Source organism: Actinia tenebrosa, unplaced genomic scaffold (genome assembly GCF_029948245.1).
Source record: "Actinia tenebrosa isolate PJP-AT-01 unplaced genomic scaffold, QUT_ActTen_1.0 PGA_scaffold17__23_contigs__length_9995812, whole genome shotgun sequence".
NCBI lineage: Eukaryota > Metazoa > Cnidaria > Anthozoa > Actiniaria > Actiniidae > Actinia > Actinia tenebrosa.
Window position 1 is genome coordinate 9,548,900 of NW_028292577.1, and position 19,073 is coordinate 9,567,972.

Here is a 19,073-nt window from a genome sequence, read left to right on the forward strand (position 1 = left end):
GTACGTGGTATGATTAATTCAAAAAAATATTGTCATTGATAAATGAATCTGAAAGTCGATGAAATACAAATTGACGTGTTTGGGCATTCCATTGAGTTAGGAATGGTTGCTAGGGAATCAGAGAGCACTGACAAGTACACGGTAGCGTTATCTCCTAGGAATCATAATTTGAGACTATGCCATAAAAAACTAATGATTCAAAACCCAAGGAAAGTAATTAATGCCTTTCAAAAAACAAAAAGAAGTTAGACAGAAGAGTTTGACAGGACTAGTGTAAACAATGTGGGAAAAAGAAAAGCCTCTAAATATTATTTTAAAAATCTTTACCCTAGATTAGTAAGTTATATTTTTGTCAACATAAAATGTGAGGTTAGATGTATTGAATCGCCTTTCCAAACAAGTCTAGATCTTAATGCTCTCAAAGTGGTAGCTCTTTTTTTACAAGTGTGTAACGGAAAAAAATCCAAAAACATTTCCAGCAAATCTTCCATTTATACTTACTCTAAATAACATTAAAATAACGTTCCATTTCGTATTCATGTTATTTATTTATTTTTGATTTCACTTCTCTTTCATTCTCTTTTCAAACACCACCGCTTGATTTAATCTAAGACCAAACATATGAGGATTTGCCCCTTTAAAAAATATTTCGACTTAAAAAATCCAAATGTACTAATATCAAACAAAAGCTGTATAAACCAACTATTCATTATTTCCTTAGAAACGGGCCGCCAAAGGCATATTTCTAATTTCTAACGTAATTCTTCAGGAACTTAAAGTTGCTCTTACGAATACCCCCTATCACGAAAGTGGTTATTATGATCTTGTACAAAACCGAATGCGTGTTTGATGTAAATATATGTTATGAATCGTTGGGTTTCTTATGTAAGTATTACCGAGGATGTCTTTATCGTATTCAAACCCTACTTCTCTAGCCGTAAGTAACTTTAGTAGTGAGATTTAACGCCAAAAAGCTCTAAATTATTAAGAGTTTTATCTGTAAAACATCTTACGAATTTTAACATCATAGAATAAAAATCTGCTCAAGGTGTTTGATCTCATAATTCACCCTAAAGATCTCGATATAGGCATTGCGCTAGTTGTACTAGAAGTATTCCTTTGGTGTGTAGTTACTAATTTTTGAGATAAGAAAGCTAATGTTATCTTGAGAACCTGAAACCACCCCAAAATAAATTCAACATTATAAGGTCATTTAGAAAGTAACTTTAACTTTTCATTGTTTCTATTTCATTTGAACTTGGTTTCAATGAGATTTAAGTCAATGAGATTTAAGTCAAAAGTTCCGATGTAATCAAGCTTGAGGTATTAAAACGAAGGTAAAACTAAGACGAGAAGTTTTTACTGTATAAAAAAAGAAATCAGAAAAGAATGGTAGCCTAAAACGGTGTTGGTGGGTTACACAATTGGCGGCTGTGTCAATAAACCCGAGAAAATTCATTCTCAAAACTCATTTTCTCCCCTTTAATTTGGTTTCAAATTTATCTCAAAATACTAGCGACTTTTTCTTTTTTCTGGTTAGAGAAAATCGATATTTTGAGAGAGAGAGTGAGAGTGTAAAAGAAAAAATATTGATATGGTTTCAAGTTCGCGGTGTTTTGAGAAAAGGATCCGAATTAGTACAAAAAGATAAATATTGCATTATAGATATGAGTTACCTTCGTTCGCGCTTGTCTCCCATACAGAGCAGGCGACGAGAATCATAACCTGAGTACAAAAGAAGAAAACAATGAGAAAGAATAAGAGATACAGCGTTCAAATAGTAAAAAATGTCGCTTAAAAGGTGTCGAAAAAAGATAATATATTCAGTACATGAACAAGCACTCACCAAAATCATTTTCATTTTGCGAGCGAATCCCTACTCGGGACAAGTTTTGTCGAATTTCCTCACATATCAACCTTCAACGTCGTTTTTGAAGTGTTTCTTTGAAATCCCTTAAGTGTTGGGGAAATGTTTCTGCGACTTTTTGCTAAGATTATCCACTAAGACAATAGTTTTTCTTAGACGTAGGCAAGCGAATGAAGACTTCAGTAACCAGCCAAGCAAAATGGGTAAAGTGACATTTCGTTGTTTGCCTATCGCAATAATAGAATTAAATAGGAATATTACATTTGCATCTGATTAAATGCGTAATATACACTATTATGATGCCACAATTATCTTAAATTATTTCAAGTTTCTGTGTAATTTTGATGCCTTTTGGATTGCAGTACACTGATGAATTGAGGCTCAGTTCCCAAAACGAGACGAGCGCTGTACATCTGTCCTCCAAGATTTATGATGACATTGACGTCTTATTAAAAAATAAAACGCATCCAACACAACCCTTCCATTCTGTAATATAATAAGAACTATTCATGCAAAAGTTTTAGCTAAATAGAGTATCACACAAGGACAATGTTATAGTTTAGCTTTCAACAAAAAAAAGGCAACGGGATTTCGTACTTTTTATATATTTGCGCGGGAACGAGTCTCCTTAAAACAAAATAATCGAGTAATCTCTCAAACGTAGAAAACAAGGAACCAGATCTCGTATTTGATGCAAAGTTCATTCTCTAAGCAGAAATTGTTGAGTTTATGCTTTATTTATAGGTGTACAGATCTCGAGGGATTATGCAAATTGACGTAAAAGAGCATAAAACTAAATTCGGAGTTACAATTTCAGCATCGTAGAATAAAGGCAACAAAACAAATTAGAAAGCTAACGGTTATGAACGTATAAGATTAAGATCAAACGAATTTTAAAAAGAAATACTATAAGTTCCTAACATCTGCCCTCAATGTTGACTCTTCGAGAGAAAATTTCAATATGTTTCCATGGGAACGGCTTCTAACAATCTTCTTCTACCGGAAAAAAATTTCCTAATTTTATTTTACATTATTCCTAAGTAAGTAAAATTTATTTTGAAGCAATAAAATGAACTCTTGTTTACAAAGAATTAGAAAATTGGCTTTCGTAGCTAATGAATATCATAATTTTGTAGTGTAAAATTTATCCAAAAATGTTTTTAAAATTTGATTTTTGAATCGCAGGAAATCCTACCAACGGCTTTGATAGATCTCGCATTCACCAAATTAAAAGATTTCTGAGTGTTTTGATTATAAGTCTACAGTATTATACCTCGGTATTACGCGTGCTTCCCTATTATCAGGACTTCAATAAGATAACTTTTGTTTTTCGCTTTTTTTAATATTTAACTTAAAGCTAAAACCCGAAAACACTTAAGAACATTTTGACATTTAGTTTGCAATTTGCATACTTTGTATTGACTTTGCGAGTAAAGAAGCTTGAAAATGGTCAGGAAAGGAAGTCAGAAATTTCTATATTCCTTGGATACTGTTTGCCTAGCAATATAATAATAATAATAATAATAATAATAATAATAATAATAATAATAATGATAATAATAATAATAATAATAATTACATGTTTTACCAGGGTAAGCTCGTCAGCAAACAGCTGTTATCAAGGAGCGCCCTGGGGGCAACAAAAATTATCAACAAAATAATAAGATAATTAAATATATATATACTGTAAAATACTAAAATGTTAGTAAAAATCAATACAATTCATTAAAACATTTAAAAATGACATCAAAATATCTTTGATGTCAGAACACAGTTGATTTAAACTTACTTTGAGAGATAAAAAAAATAATCTATAGCCTCATTTCAATAAAGGGGCGTTGACTTTAAATTGAAAAGCGTTGGCCGAATCTATATATCACATGTAATTCACCCCTATTCAACTCTGTATTTGCTGTTGTATTTCAAACATTTCAAGTTATGAGACCGAGTTATTTCAACTCAAGTTCACTGCCAAAGTGTTCTTAATGGTTAGCTGATACTGAAGAAGCCCCTATCAGGAAAAAATAATACGGCAATCACCGTTCTTATAGTAACTCACTTCACAGAGCTGCAGCTCTTAATATACTTTACATCTGGTCTAAAAGTGACTTCAAGATAAGGCTAGAATTGATTTCTTTTCAAACTCAAAAAGCAATAAAACCATATTAATGTGAACTATTTTGGTCTACTGATAACGAATACGAATTCGAAAATTAAACTGTAAAGCTTTGTCAATGAGGCCATTAATCACGTACCAAAGCCGCTTCGCGACATTTCAGATTATTCAAAAGTTTTACAGGATTTTTTCTCCTAACGATGTATATTGATACTCTTTAGCCACATTAAATTCAAAAAATTCGTTTTCTATTTGGTTGTTTATCTACTTTACTTCAATTTACTCTACCAAATTATCGGAAACTTAGCGCTAATTCCAAAAAATTTAAGAAGCATGAAATAACTGACAAGATTTTGCTTCCAGGGGAGAATCTCTTCAAAACGTGCAGACGTGACTGCCAATCTAGTCTCTGCCAAACCAAGTTATTACATATTTATTTTTCATAGGTTATTATCTTTTACGACCCAAAGATTGATTCCTTTTTTGTTGCGACTGAAGTGCTAAGATAACTGGTCTCATATTCTTGTTGTGAGAGACTAGAATTGGGTGATTATTGATGGGTATCTCTTGAAAGTCCTGAGAGGTTTGTTATATCGAAGTGATTATATTGTTCTTCATCGAGTATGATCGCGTATTGATCACTCAGACATCGAAGTCAAAAGCAAAGTGCTATGTTTTTCATTCTTGAAGCATTCAAAACATTCCTGTTTGTCATGAACTACGTCTAACGTTAACGGTTAGTTTATTCCTCAAGAAGTATTAGAAACTCAAATTAAATACCTAATTGATGCTCAAGGGAGTGACAAGTGCAAGGGGATTCGAACCGCCAGAATTTTAAATCTTGAGCAATGATTGTAGAAATGTGAGGAACTAAACAAGGAAAAGAAAATTGGATTGAATTGAATATTTTCTAATTATAGGGGTTCGTAGTTGTCATTTAGGAGGTTTGATTGCAGTTAAGAGGGGGAGGGGGGATCACCCCCCCCCCCCCCTAAGATCTTCCCTTGACTTGATGGTCTGAAATGTATACAGGAAAACAAAATGTCTCTCCAAAATAAAAGGGCCATCAGATCATAGTCTTGCCCCTAAGGGCGCGCATTGTGTGAATGACAAATGAGTTTCTATGAATATGTTTTAGAAGCCCATTGTGAGCATAATTTCGGCACCACCTGCCTGCCTGTAGAGATAACCAAAAACACGTTAGTACTACTCTCAAAGATCTGTAACCCTATTGGTTATCGACGATGACAGGTAACAGAAGGTTCGAGAAGTGGGAGGCACTTAAGTACCGCTGATACCCAGAGATATATGACGTCAGTCGTGAAGAAAAAGGGAATATCTTTATGATTGACATGGGTAATGTTGTGATAAAGCATTTGCCTTTTGCTTATTATTTTTACCGGGTATTTAATGCCCATCATCAAAGCCAACACGTGCCACACATGCAGAGAGACAGAAAGGAAACCTTATAAACACATTACACACAGACCATCCTGGCACGCACTGACACAAACGTACAAACACCAAAACACATTCTTACACTACGCTGTACAAATAATGGTTTGGTTTTTTTTGGCCTTTTTGGAGGATATCTACTTTGGGTGTGCAATAGCGCAGCGCGCTGATTCTAAAAATAGCTTAAAGATTCGGACAAACATTGCATTCTGTTTAACCGCTACGAGGATTATACGAACCGATTTTATTATTTTTACTTAAAGTTACAATAATAACCCATGTAAACTAAGATCAACGAAGATCGGCTGTGAAAATTATCTGCTGAAAGTAAACTTGTAAGTTTGTTTGTCCGAATTTTGCCTTTGTCTTTGTTTTTATGACGTCACGGCTGCGCTGCGCTATTCGTTCAAAGCACTTGTGTGGTGAGCTCGCATAGCAGGCGTTTTAATCTTTATTGGGAAATATCGGCAAGATCGACCATAAGATAATTAATAAGATTTTAACTAAAAGCTGTTTAAGTATTTTCAAATGCTGATTTTAAGTCTTTTTAGGTGCTGCTTTGCCAAGAACCACATTGTTTTTCACGCGCGCTTCGTCCCCACAGCCCCGCGCATCCAACCCACGTACCTTGCGTCACATGGTAAACGGGGGTCACTGAAGAACTAATTTCCTTTAATCCTTGTAAACTAACTTTAAACTAAATATTTGCCAATTTACTAATGCTTACTATTTATTTAAATATTTTTTGTATTTGTTTTAGTTGCCGGCAGCCGAGATGCGTTCTTTTCTTGAGCAATTTTTGATAATATTTCTTTGAGGTCTAGATAGCAGATATTTGAGAATCATTCTTTGTTGTGTGCTTGTTTGCATGTCAGTGCACCTGTATGTCTGTGTGCCTGTATGTCAGTGTGCCTGTATGTCAGTGCACCTGTATATCAATGTGCCTGTATGTCAGTATGCCTGTATGTCAGTGTACCTGTATGTCAGTGTACCTGTATGTCAGTGTACCTGTATGTCAGTGTGCCTGTATGTCAGTGTGCCTGTATGTCAGTGTGCCTGTATTTCAGTGTGCCTGTATGTCAGTGTGCCTGTATGTCAGTGTGCCTGTATGTCAGTGTGCCTGTATGTCAGTGTGCCTGTATGTCAGTGTGCCTGTATGTCAGTGTGCCTGTATGTCAGTGCGCCTGTATGTCAGTGTACCTGTATGTCAGTGTGCCTGTATGTCAGTGTGCCTGTATGTCGGTGTGCCTGTATGTCAGTGTGCCTGTATGTCAGCGTGCCTGTATGTCAGTGTACCTGTATGTCAGTGTGCCTGTATGTCAGCGTGCCTGTATGTCAGTGTACTTGTATGTCAGTGTACCTGTATGTCAGTGTACCTGTATGTCGGTGTGCCTGTATGTCAGTGTGCCTGTATGTCAGTGTGCCTGTATGTCAGTGTGCCTGTATATCAGTGTACCTGTATGTCAGTGTGCCTGTATGTCAGTGTGCCTGTATGTCAGTGTGCCTGTATGTCAGTGTGCCTGTATGTCAGTGTGCCTGTATGTCAGTGCGCCTGTATGTCAGTGTACCTGTATGTCAGTGTGCCTGTATGTCAGTGTGCCTGTATGTCGGTGTGCCTGTATGTCAGTGTGCCTGTATGTCAGCGTGCCTGTATGTCAGTGTACCTGTATGTCAGTGTGCCTGTATGTCAGTGTACCTGTATGTCAGTGCGCCTGTATGTCATACCAAACAAGATTATTGAATTTCGAAACTCGGTTTACATCTTGTCATTTTCAAGATTTTTTGCAAAATTTTTATTTCAAGTTTATTTTTTAAATCATTTTTTGACACATTTATTCCTGGCTATTAAATGTGTGGAAACTAATGAGTTACGCATCAACACGTTTGAAATATCAGATTTCCTGATTCTTATCGGCGAGTTCGACACTTCTTTATAGTTATATAAGTATTATTTCCTGAATTGCGGTCATGAACAAAACTTAATATTCTTAAACCTATATCAAAGGATTTCTCGATCATTTCTTGATTGTCAAGGATAGTTAATTTATAATTTTTTACAATCCTACGTGAAGCGCCGTATAATGGAAGAGATATTAACGAAAAAAACTCTCACCCTAAGAGCAAGGGAAAATGGACTATTTCATTTCCTCTTGTTAAAAGATTTGAGACAGCGGAAATTTTCCATAACGCCTAGCCGTGCAGAAAAGACCATTTATCTCTTTTAGTATAAAACGAGAGATGAGGCCTGCAGAATTCAAACGAATAGCATCGGTAAGGCATAAACTTGGGCCATTTAAAGTTATCGCTCACAAAGAGAGAGTTTCAAAAGAGATTTATGAGAGATAAACCATCGATAACTTCACTGGCTATCACTGACTATAGACCACTGTCAGCAGTTTACTGAACATTAAGGGTGATGTTGCAGTAGTACTTGTACCCGCTAAATCACATCTGAGGACTTGGATTCGATTCTAGGACTCATCGATCATCGCATGTAAGTAGAGCTTGTTAGGTCTCTTTCTTGATTCGATGGCTTCATCTGGGTTCTCCAGTTTACCGGGTCGTTAAATTCAAATTTGATCTGTGATTAAGCCGTGCCCTGACTTTGATCAGCTAAGTGGCTGTTATGGAATAAAATCTGAGTGAGTTTTTTGAAAAACATATTAGGACAGCGTGCACGAAGCAAAAATCAGTCCCACCACTTGTCTTCTGGAAATATTGAAGTTCTTATACACTAATGATATAAGAACATTAAAAACATTAAGAAACTAACACAGGAGAACTATCCATCTCTCATCTTCTGGAAGTTCAAGTTCTTCATCACCAGACACTACACAAGAATCAAGAAGAACGTTTTCAGTGATAGCCACTTTAAATGCTTCAAACCCCTAACATTTTTCGTTGCAAATACGACTGAGTTTATTCTTTAAAATATACCAAGGAATTTCGCTGAAATTAAGAGCTTTGGTTTTTTACAAGTGGGGCCGGGGTTGTTCATCATTTCACAGATTGGCCAAGAGGTTAGTCAAATTGTTTTACAGATTGCGGGCATTGGTAATCATGGAGAGTTCTTCACACAGCAACGCCAGCACACTTCTGAACCAAAGCAGTATTATAAATTCTACTAGTAAGACGTATATTGTATCTCCACTTCCATTAACGATAAAAATCACTATGACTATTATAATGGCGCTTGTCGGAAGCGGTGGCTTGGTTGCGAACTCTCTTCTTTTGTACATCGTAAGAAAACAAGAAAAAATTCGCAAGAAGGGAAGAACCGTGAAGTGTTTTACAAGGATATTAACTCCTTATTTCATCCAAAGTTTAGCTCTGTCCGACTTCCTCTGCTCATTGGTAAACCTTCCCGTGTTTATCGCTCAGTTGTATTCTGATATTGTGCAAAATGAGTGGGGATGTAGATGCGTGAGATATTTGAATCTCTTCTTCGCTGTCGTCACCCTGAACAACCTCCTCGTCATAGGAATCGAAAGATATATGGCATTATTCTATCCCTTCCTTCTGCCGTCGCCTAAATTTTCAAAAAACCTAGTCATACTTGCATGGATCGCTGGTGCTGTCATCGTTATCGTCCCTATAGTGACATTCAAGACAGAGCCCATAGATCTAGGCGTACACGAGTACACTGTAATATGTAGATATGAGAAAACTGTTCCCGTATACCGGGCAATGTTCATCGGATTCACCGTTGTCAACTATGTCATCCCGAGTATCATTTTGACTATTACCAATATTCAAATCTTGATTTTCCTAAAAAGCCAGAAAAACGCCAGCAACAGTGCAGAACAAATCGTGGCCAACTCGTGGAGATTTAACGACACCAAGATGTTCGTTAGCCTCATCTTTGCTTTCGTTATTCCATACTGCCTTTACGTTATATATTCTGGATTAAACATCGCACTGAAGATCAATCTCAGTTTTACAGTGGATTACGTAGTTCGTCGAGTTAGTGGCATCATCGCTTATTCAATCGCTCTAGTCAGTCCCACCATAATTTTCTAAAGCATGCCGAGCCTAAGAAATATGCTCCGAAATCTACTCAGAAAAGTCTTTTGTTTGAAAAGAAATGCGAGAGTCAGCGAGGTAAACCCAGCTGTGCTTCCATGAAAGGAAAGACGTCTGACCACTCGGTGACTCAGTTTGTCCGCCGAAAAGCCAAGCTCTAAAGACAAAATGGAATGTGCTTTTTAAGATAGTTGCTTCAGTGGGCGGTGGTATGGCGATATATCCTGATTGGCTTGAGATTCTCACTACCTAACAGTCGCCTTAGCAACACGGTTTCTGGAAAGTTCGAGAAAATGGACGTCCAGCGTTTTTGACAACTTTGTTTTCATCAGCATTCCACTATCATAATAAAAAGGTTTAGATTAAGTTTAAAAGAACGCTTCATTCTTTACATTTTATTGCATTGGAAATATTCTCGCCATGCCTTCGGCTTGAGAGTATATTTTTGACTTTTGCAAAACCGAATTAAGTAAGCTTTAGTAATTTATCTAAAAAGGTTATTATCATTGTATTAAAGCTTTTCTGGGATAAATTTTATTATTCTACTTTGTTACTCAATTCGTCGATAAAGAATAACTGATTCTACGATTCAGTCTTTGTCATTCAAAGAAGTGAGCTTATAAGCTTATTAAAAAGTTTTCTTCGAAGCTTTATAGCTTGAAAGAAAACAAATTGTGTACGATATTTTTCACTCACCTGTAGCACAAAGTGCAAGAGGCATAGCTCGTAATTTCCCTTATCCTTGTACCGCATTGCCAGAAACATTTTTTGTTTCATAAAAGTCGTACAAGAGGAGAAAATAACTTTTTTGTCAGAGAACTGTCAGAGAACCGTTGCATTCCAAGACAGACGTGGATACCAAAAGAGTGCTATTTTCGCCGTCAATCAAATGCTATGAGCCAATCGCGCGTGGTAATTCTGAGCCGACATATAGATCAAAGTTAACTTGTAGGATTAATGACATTTATCTTGAATGTCTTTTTTAGATTTTCGACGATTTCTTTTCTAAAACAAATTCTAATAGCATTTTATACGGTTACTAAAAAGAGGTACATATCGTAATGTGACGGGCTAAGCATGAAAAAGAAATTTATATTATACCAACGCATACACATGGCATACGCCACGCATATAGACACGGATACACAGACACAAACAGTATATCATGCAGTGTTCCTATATATCAGTGTGCTTGTATGACAGTGTGCCAGTATGTAAGTGTGCCTGTATGTCAGTGTGCCTGTTGTAAGTGTACCTGTATGTCAGTGTGCCTGTATGTCAGTGTGCCTGTATGTCAGTGTACCTGTATGTCAGTGTGCCTGTATGTCAGTGTGCCTGTATGTCAGTGTGCCTGTATGTCAGTGTGCCTGTATATCAGTGTACCTGTATGTCAGTGTGCCTGTATATCAGTGTGCCTTTATGTCAGTGACGTAAATTAGTGTGCTTTTATGTCTGTTTTTTGGCGGACGTTTAAGCTTTTAGTTTGTTTGCACACAAAATCCGCAATGCTATAAACAATATAATTTGGAGGCTGCAACTGCCAACAACCTCTTCCTCGATACGCCCCTGATTCACAAGAACGCAAGGCATTGCAAGAAAGACGAGTTTAATCATCTTGTTTTTCTTGAGACGACAGTCGACAGGCTCAAATCTCTTCCGAATGAATGAAAAAGAATTAGGAAATTAAAATTTCCAAGTTCTAGAATATGAATAAGAAAATAATTTCCTTTGATGCAAGGCTTGCCAGAGGTAAAATGAGATGCTAGGAAATGATGCAAACTTCAGTGCCGGTCATGTCTGTAATACATATTGATTTGGACTGGTGTTCATGACAAGAATGGAGCAAATATATATTCCAATGCAATTAAATTTCTTAATGAGAAGTTTTTCCAAATATATGTTTTTTGACTTAATGAGTGCTATTGTTAGATTATTGGTGGCGATAATGAAACTACATATTTTCATGCTTGGCTTTATAAAAAACAGAGCCTCTGTGATTCCTCGTGAAAAACAGAGGATACAGAAAATCTCTATTGTATTTAATCTTATAAGACAATCAAAACCATCAATACTCAAAAACATTATTATGATGAGTGAAGGAAGTTATAGCTTTTTTCAATATGGGACAGGATTTAAGTTTCCTTTCATTTCCCTGCAGGTTTTGGCCATCAGATTGGCCAAGAATATAAAATTAATTATTGCAATTCCCATCAGTCCCACGCGACTATTCATTCATTCATTCATTCATTCATTTAAGATTCTATAGAATTTATGCACGTACAGCGATCAGGAAATTAGCCGAGTTTTCGCCTTATTGTTATTTCTGCTGAAGGTTTCTCTTTTCGATTTTCCTCCGCTTTTAATGATATTTTGTATTCGCACCTTATATGAACGAAAAAATAAATAAGATAAAAAAGCGGAAAGAAAATCTGAATTCAAATCCTCTTCATCAAGGCAATTTTTCCTAATACTTGAAATCTTCCATTAAAGAATCCGCAAAAAAGAACATTTAGCTCAGCTCCAAAACTGATCAGAAAATGTTCCCGAAAAATTAGAAATAATCTATCATCCGTAACCAAAAATAGACATGTTTTTTCCCACTTAAGTTGATTTCTGCGCATGCGTGACCCTACTTATGCTTTCCCCAGAGCATGCGCAGTAAGAATTAAGGGCACTGAGTACGAGATTGACTTCCTCATGAAAACACCCGGCCTTTCCAAGGGCACTAGGACACCGAACGTGGTTGGATTTTTATAGTTTTTTTTTATTTTCGATAATTTGAATTAAATTAACGTTATACTTGTTTACCTATCTAGTGTCCGTGTTCCTTCCGATTTGCGTTAATTCTTTAAGGGCCGTTCCGTACTTGACTCTGTTTGTACCAACAACAACGCGACCGCGCGATGCTCCTTACGTCAGTGATATTCAACCGTGGTCCTAGAGTAAAATATGTAGGCTACTAGCGCGCTTGCCATTGTTCTCTCGTCTGCTCGCTTAATCCAAATATTTTGAAAGGTGGGGTGGCAGTGTGTTTACACAGCGATGACAAATGCAGCACCAACGCTAGTGTACGAACCACTGCCGAGCCTACACAGGGAGTAACACGACCTCCCTCGGCCCTCACTCGGACCCGAACGCTAGTAATTCGAACCGTAAGACGTGACTATAGATCGACAACAGCACACTATTACATACACACTAAAATCCCCACTCTCATGCGACAACTTTTGCTCAAAGAAACGTCCCCCTTTTGTATCATAAACTACAATAAAGGATTTTTTACAACATTTCGTAATTGCATGTATTATACAAGTATCATACGAGTATCATACATATAATGGCGTGGATTCTTAAGCTATGAATCCACAGGTAGCCCAAGCTTGGTTTTTGTGGTGTCATGTTATAAGGAAATGTATGAGGATTCATCAAAAATTTCAATAAAACCATTGAAACGTGAAATAAAGCCTCGAAATTTTACCCGATCATTGAAAAATAGCACTTCTTTCGCTCTGCGTGGTTATTTTTTGAATTTAGCCCGTTTTAAGGATTTTTTCCTCACCAGTAAGTATTTCTTACTTACTTCTATTCTCTAACATTCAGCATAGTATTTAGCCTCCTTTGCAGCCGTTCTTAGGGCCGTCACGCAACGTTTCCCTAGACGACCCTAAGAACGGCTGCAAAGGAGGCTACATAGTATTACGTAGAAATCTGACGTCGAAGCATCCTGGCCATATTCTTGTGCATGCGCAGTCAATGTCACAGAAAGTGTCAAGTTCTTATTGTTGAAAACAATAGCTTTCTTGTATTTGATACACGTATTTAGACATGTAATTTGACTTGGTATTTCGCGTCATAAATCGGCTGTTCAAACCATTTGACCTTTGGAACTTGAAAACGTGTCTGCATTGCGACAGCGAAGGAACACGGACACAAGATAAGGCGCAAACACACAAATTTTCGAAAGGAAAAAAAAGAAAGAAATCCAACCACGTTCGGTGTCCTAGTCCCCTTGGTCCTTTCTCTTGGTAGAGTCTAGATAAATGCCAGAAAAAGCACTGATTGGGAGACAGTAACTGCTTTAGTACTAATTCAACGAGTTCTGCTCCGAGGGCAATGGACGAAGAAGTAAGAAGCTATCTTCGACTTTATTTTATTCATGAATGCATATACACATATTCCTGTTGTTTGCATAGCAAGGTCGAAATGAGTATTATACTTACATGCCTTTTGCTAGAGTGAACATTTTTTGTTACTAACAACGGTAAAAAAATAAATTCATTATGAATATAGCAATATCCCGAACGAGTTTTATAAGCGAGAATTCGAGAAAACTGATTTTTGAATCCCAGCGCATAGTTTTGCCTTGCTAATAATTCGTATGAAATATTTTCGAAAATATATATATTCATGATCAGCTAGCTTTCTTTAATCAAGGTTCGAGCCGCATCGCTTATCAATAATTAATAGTTCTCGTCGGGTAAGATTAGGAATTACAAAAACCGCTTTCGAAAATGACAGTTATCTATGCAAAATAACTTGGCTGCTAAGAATGTGAATCATTTTTGGACGCGGTAGGAGTTAATTCCCTCGTAAAACTCCTATCTTAAAGCAAGCATGCTTTTCCTCAAGCAAACCCACAAACCTTTATAAATTTTGCGTGACAGACAATAAGAACGATCTGCGTAGGGGGCTAGGAGATCGCTAGTAAGCGAGAGATATATAATTATATGGCTGAAGAATTCTAAAGGTCCCATTTTATAAGATAATATTAATTATGAAATTAATTATTATTCGAAGGAAAGAAAGTAATTGTTTATAGAAACGTTTATCCTAGCCACGGTAACCTGGTACGTAGACAGAAAGGTTGCGTGACGACGTACCCTAAGACAGTCTGCATAGCAAGCTACGATCCCAGTCTCCGATCTCCTTCTTCCTCAGATAAAATTTAAGCGCCCAATTCCTACCAATAGATAAATGTGCATGTTTTGACATTTTTCATCATTTTTTGCAGATTACCTTGCGAGCTCTTGCATTTGAAACAGTCATCACACCAAATACAACCACCGGCTTAAGCCTTCTTCACAAGGCTTGTATCCATGACAACGCAGCTGTAATTCAGTCCATTATTCTTGCTAGCCCAAGTAAGGTTGATACTTTAATAGCACTGTCAATCCCTGTGATGGCCAATACTTCTAGATACGCTGGCCTTATTCCAACACAAGTTGTGCAAGAAGTTAATAAAGGGAATGTTTGTGAAGGGATCAGAATGATCATCGAAGTTTATGAGAAGCTGACTATCAAATCCGAACCAATGCACTACCAAGTTGCAAGAACTGGGAGAATCAGGCACTTTAAAAAGCTACAGTTTCTAGGATATGACATAAACCAAGCTTCTACTCATAAAGAGAATGCTGGAACGACCGTACTGATGCATGCTGCTGCTTCTAACACGAGGAAAGTGTTAGAGTATCTCTTACAGGAGGGAGGCGACATCCATGCCAGAAACCACCATGGCAACACCGCTCTACACCATGCTGCATCAACTGGGAATATAGATACACTGCTATTTCTGTTGGAAAGAGGGGCGAATGTTAATGAAGAGACAACATGGGGTCGAACACCACTTCATGTTGCTGCTAGAAATGGACGTCTGAATGCAGTCAGGACTTTAGTGGATTGGGGTGCGGATATTTTTGCCAAGACTGTAAATCAAGACACAGCATTAATCCTGGCTGCAGAGAAAGGGCATCTTCAGGTCGTGGAGTATCTCATCGTCAAGGGAAGCCGTGTTAACGACTCTAACCTTGCTGGGTGTACCGCCATGCACTTTGTCGCCAAACAAGGCCACCTTGGTGTCGCAAGACTTCTTATCGACAAAGGCAGTAGCATCAATGCAACGAACAAGACTGAGCACCAGACACCACTGTTTAATGCTTCTGAAAAGCCAGGCAATCTTGAGATGGTGCGATTTCTGTTAAACGAAGGAAGCCAAACCAACCTAAGAGACAAACATGGTAGAACACCTCTCCATTTTGCAGGCGATAGAGATATTGCAGAATTGCTTGTGCAATACAGGAGCGATCCAGAGAGCAGAGACTATTCCACAGGGTCCACGCCCATCTTCCACGCTGCAGCAAATGGCTACCCCGATGTTGTGGAGTTTTTGATCGATCAAGGTTTTAACGCTGAGAGAACAAAGAACATCACAGGAGAAAGCCCTCTTCATGCTGGAGTCCGGAGTGGCCATAAAAATGTTGCTCTCCTACTTATCAAATACGGCTGCGATGTTAACCTCAAGGCCATGCTAGGCGGAGTCAGTCCACTCATCCTAGCAGTGCTGGCAGGGAGTCTCGATATGATTGAGTGTCTCATAGAGAAAGGAGCTATTGTGAATGACACCGATAACTGGTTGTCGACATCATTGCATAAAGCCGTGGAATGGAGCACAGATGTTGATATTGTCACAAGTCTCCTGTCTCACGGAGCTAATGTCAATATTAAAGACAGCCGTGGAGAAACTCCTTTGGATGTTGCTAGGCGACTTGGAAAGGAGTATTTATTCCCGGATGTTCTGGTGCAGCAATGATTTTCTGATCTTGAAAAGGAAAACTTTTTGTAACCTGTTCTTAATATTCACAAAGACTCTAGTAGCGAATGCTTTGCATGAAAGTCTTGCCGAACTTTATCCAGAGTCTAAAACCCGGGACATTTGGTCTTTACAAACTTTACAATCAGTTCTACCACTTTTGAAGGGTTCTAAGTGGCAGAAACATTCATTAGAAAGATTTCAGCTTATCGTAGTATAGACCCTATGTGATGTCGAAGCAGCTCAATTTGGATGAAAAAACAAAAGGATTTCAATCTCATAAGAATTGCACACCTTTTGTTATGTTCTCCAAATTGAGCTGCAAGTTAGGGGATCCACAATCTATTTCATTTGTAATACGTCAGAAGCATTTTGCAACATCACTGGCAACATCTTTAGAACTTGTGGCATATTTAATGCTTAACAAACTGTACCATAAACTCTACACATGAAATTGCGAAAGGGTTTGCAAGATAATGCACTATGGATGGTAGAAACCATGAAAAAACCTTGAACATCAGAAGGTAAAGAAATCGTACAATTGTACGACACGTTTAATCCTTAACAAACTGTAACATAAACTCTACACATGAAATTGCGAAAAGATTTGCAAGATCACGCACGATGTATGGTAGAAACCATAACAAAACGTTGAACATCAGAAGGTAAAGAAATTGTACCGCGAAAAATATGTTGGGACACTGTCTTGCGTATCTTCTATCCTAGTCGTTCATGCTGATGCTGCAGGACGATGATTTACAACAATATATGATAATACTACATGAGATGCCAGTAACAAGCCCTGATCCATTTTAAGTATTTCAATGGCCCGGCTTTGATTTATAAATACCATATCCAAAGACATTTACAATGTCAATACATATTCTAATCTTCGCCCTCAGTATCATTTGGCCATAAATATTAGTCGTTCATCACTGGGCAACTGATCAGACAAAATCAAACCGTCACTGACCTTTGTCTATGGTACATAAACCAAATAAGAAACGAGTTGCTACACTGATAAATGCTCGGCAGTTTTGAGTTTTTGACAATTTCTCAACTAAAACGAATTCTAATCGATTTAAAGTATCTGTTTTTTAGCGATTCTCCTCTGCTTAATAGATCTCAATTTGACGTGTTCGTCTTGTTTGCCCGACAGTTTTTACGATTTCAAATTTACTGATGAATTCTGATCGATTTACTAAGTAACATATTAGACTTTTTTCCACCATTCTAGTTTTTGTAGCCTGTGAACAAGGCTCTAAGTTTTTGAAATAGCGGTATACGAGGATTTGATAGTCATTCATAGACAGTTTTACTTAAGTTTCAGTCGTGAAAATATAGCGTACATCATAGGTAAAAGTCAACGCATGTAAGACATTAATTTAAATGAATGAAAATCTATATATTTAATATGTGGTTTAAACCACGTTTTGGGAAATTGTTATTTTTGTACTAACTCTACTAGGCTTTGTCATCAATCTCGTTCCCATCTCGTGATGCTCTCCAAAAAGCCAAAAAAGTTGGGTCCGAGACCTGGTACGAAATTGTTTTGACTGAGAAAAGATTTTACTCTTATATTTAAGTATGGGGTATTCTGAAGAGGGGTGAAGAGGATTGTTACAAAAGCCATGTTAAAGTAAAGGCATTAGGGCCGTGAAATAAAAATCTAGTCAACGTGTAATAGTCGAATACAGTCAAACCTCTATTAAGCGGCCCTCTATTTAGCGGTCACACCCTTAAGCGGTCGCTTAATAATTTCCCGAAATTCGCTTTTCTTACTTTATTTACTGTAAACTTGACCTCTATTAAGCGGTCGACTGATGTTTCCCCAGGGGTTACCGCTTGATAGAGGTTCGACTGTAGACACAAAAGAAAACAATGAAATTAGGGTTTACTAAAGTGTGTTAGTCCAATATCTATTTCATGGGTTAAATGACTTCACTCCAATAGTTTTGCCATATACAGCTAACATGGGTGCTGCGAAACCCTACATTAATAAGGACTGGTCATCGTTCATTACTTAGAGTAAGGACTGATTCCCAATCTCGAAACAGGACCCCCACCCCCCTTAAATTTTGCCTGCATGAATAAAGAGAAAAAATGAAGGTGAAATGTTTTTCCATTTCGGACTACAGTAGTAAACTCCCTAGAGTATCATTTCTTTGTTAAGTCAAGGCACATGAATCCATATGTACACAGCTCAAAGAATCTTATTCTCAAGGGAATGACGTGCTCTGAAATGGGAAAACATTATGAACTAGCTAGAGGTGTACATCACTTGGTCCCAAATGTAACTTGCATGAAATTTGACCGCTCCATCTAAGTAATGAGTAGTTCAAAATACAATAGGACGTTTGCATTATGGCGTCATTTGACTCCCACTACCAAGATGCTTCGCGAATTTTCTTTCTTGTTTAAATTTGTATTTCCTCATGAGAATAGTAAGACAATTGGTACTAATTAACTGAGGCAAAAGAAAGTGTGCAAGGAAGTCTGGTAGTATGTAGAGGTCAATGACGCCATCGTGCAAACGTCCTAATAGAGTGAAGGCAGTTAACCGGTGAAGTAAAAAATATTAGTCAAGGAGAAATAGTCAATCCCTTACATTTATTATTTCCTAGAAGAACTGTTGCGAGGGAAAAAACAATGGATTTTTTTTTTTTGCATGAAGACGGCTTATTGTTATGTCCCCCAGAACAAATCCTCTCAGGTATATAGACACAAAAGAAAACAATGGAATTAGGGTCTACTAAAGAGTATTAGTCTTGTATCATTCAGAGCACTGGTTTTAAAGTTCTGGGGATGAAATTGGGATGAAAAATAAAAGTGTATTCTCATTAAAAATTGTTTTTCTTTATGAACTCAAACCTTTCAGGGGAAAAAATGTATCAATTATTCTTTCTGAACTTTTAAAATCCCATTACAAATTTTTGTTATTCCCTATCCTAAAATTTTGTTTTTCAAAAGTCAAAATACTCAAGAGATTCTATATATTGTTCATGCAAGGATAGCAGAAATGCCGT

The 19,073-nt window shown here is 37.3% G+C and overlaps 3 protein-coding genes across 3 annotated transcripts in view; 2 read left to right on the forward strand and 1 right to left on the reverse strand.

The window, feature by feature from the left end:
• The window catches only part of LOC116296293 (polycystin-1-like protein 2), a 37,123-nt gene extending 35,018 nt beyond the window's left edge, over positions 1-2,105 (reverse strand). Inside the window, exons 1-2 of the mRNA XM_031704316.2 lie at positions 1,847-2,105; positions 1,677-1,725 (exon numbers count right to left, since the gene is read on the reverse strand). Of these exons, the coding sequence (XP_031560176.2) occupies positions 1,677-1,725; positions 1,847-1,861 (64 nt within the window). The 5' untranslated portion in view covers positions 1,862-2,105. The remainder of the gene's footprint in view (positions 1-1,676; positions 1,726-1,846) is intronic.
• A 6,393-nt stretch (positions 2,106-8,498) lies between these two features.
• On the forward strand, positions 8,499-9,458 carry LOC116296294 (neurotensin receptor type 1-like). The gene has a single exon (XM_031704317.2). The coding sequence runs from the start codon at positions 8,499-8,501 to the stop codon at positions 9,456-9,458; it is 960 nt and encodes a 319-aa protein (XP_031560177.2).
• A 3,865-nt stretch (positions 9,459-13,323) lies between these two features.
• Positions 13,324-18,713, forward strand: LOC116296286 (uncharacterized). Its single transcript, XM_031704304.2, has 2 exons — positions 13,324-13,586; positions 14,473-18,713. The coding sequence occupies exons 1-2, from the start codon at positions 13,575-13,577 to the stop codon at positions 16,045-16,047; spliced, it is 1,587 nt and encodes a 528-aa protein (XP_031560164.2). The 5' UTR covers positions 13,324-13,574; the 3' UTR covers positions 16,048-18,713.
• Positions 18,714-19,073: the final 360 nt, after the last annotated feature.

Coding starts and splice junctions, on each gene's coding strand:
- LOC116296294 (XM_031704317.2), top strand. CDS start 8,499: ATGGAGAGTTCTTCACACAGCAACGCCAGCACACTTCTGAACCAAAGC.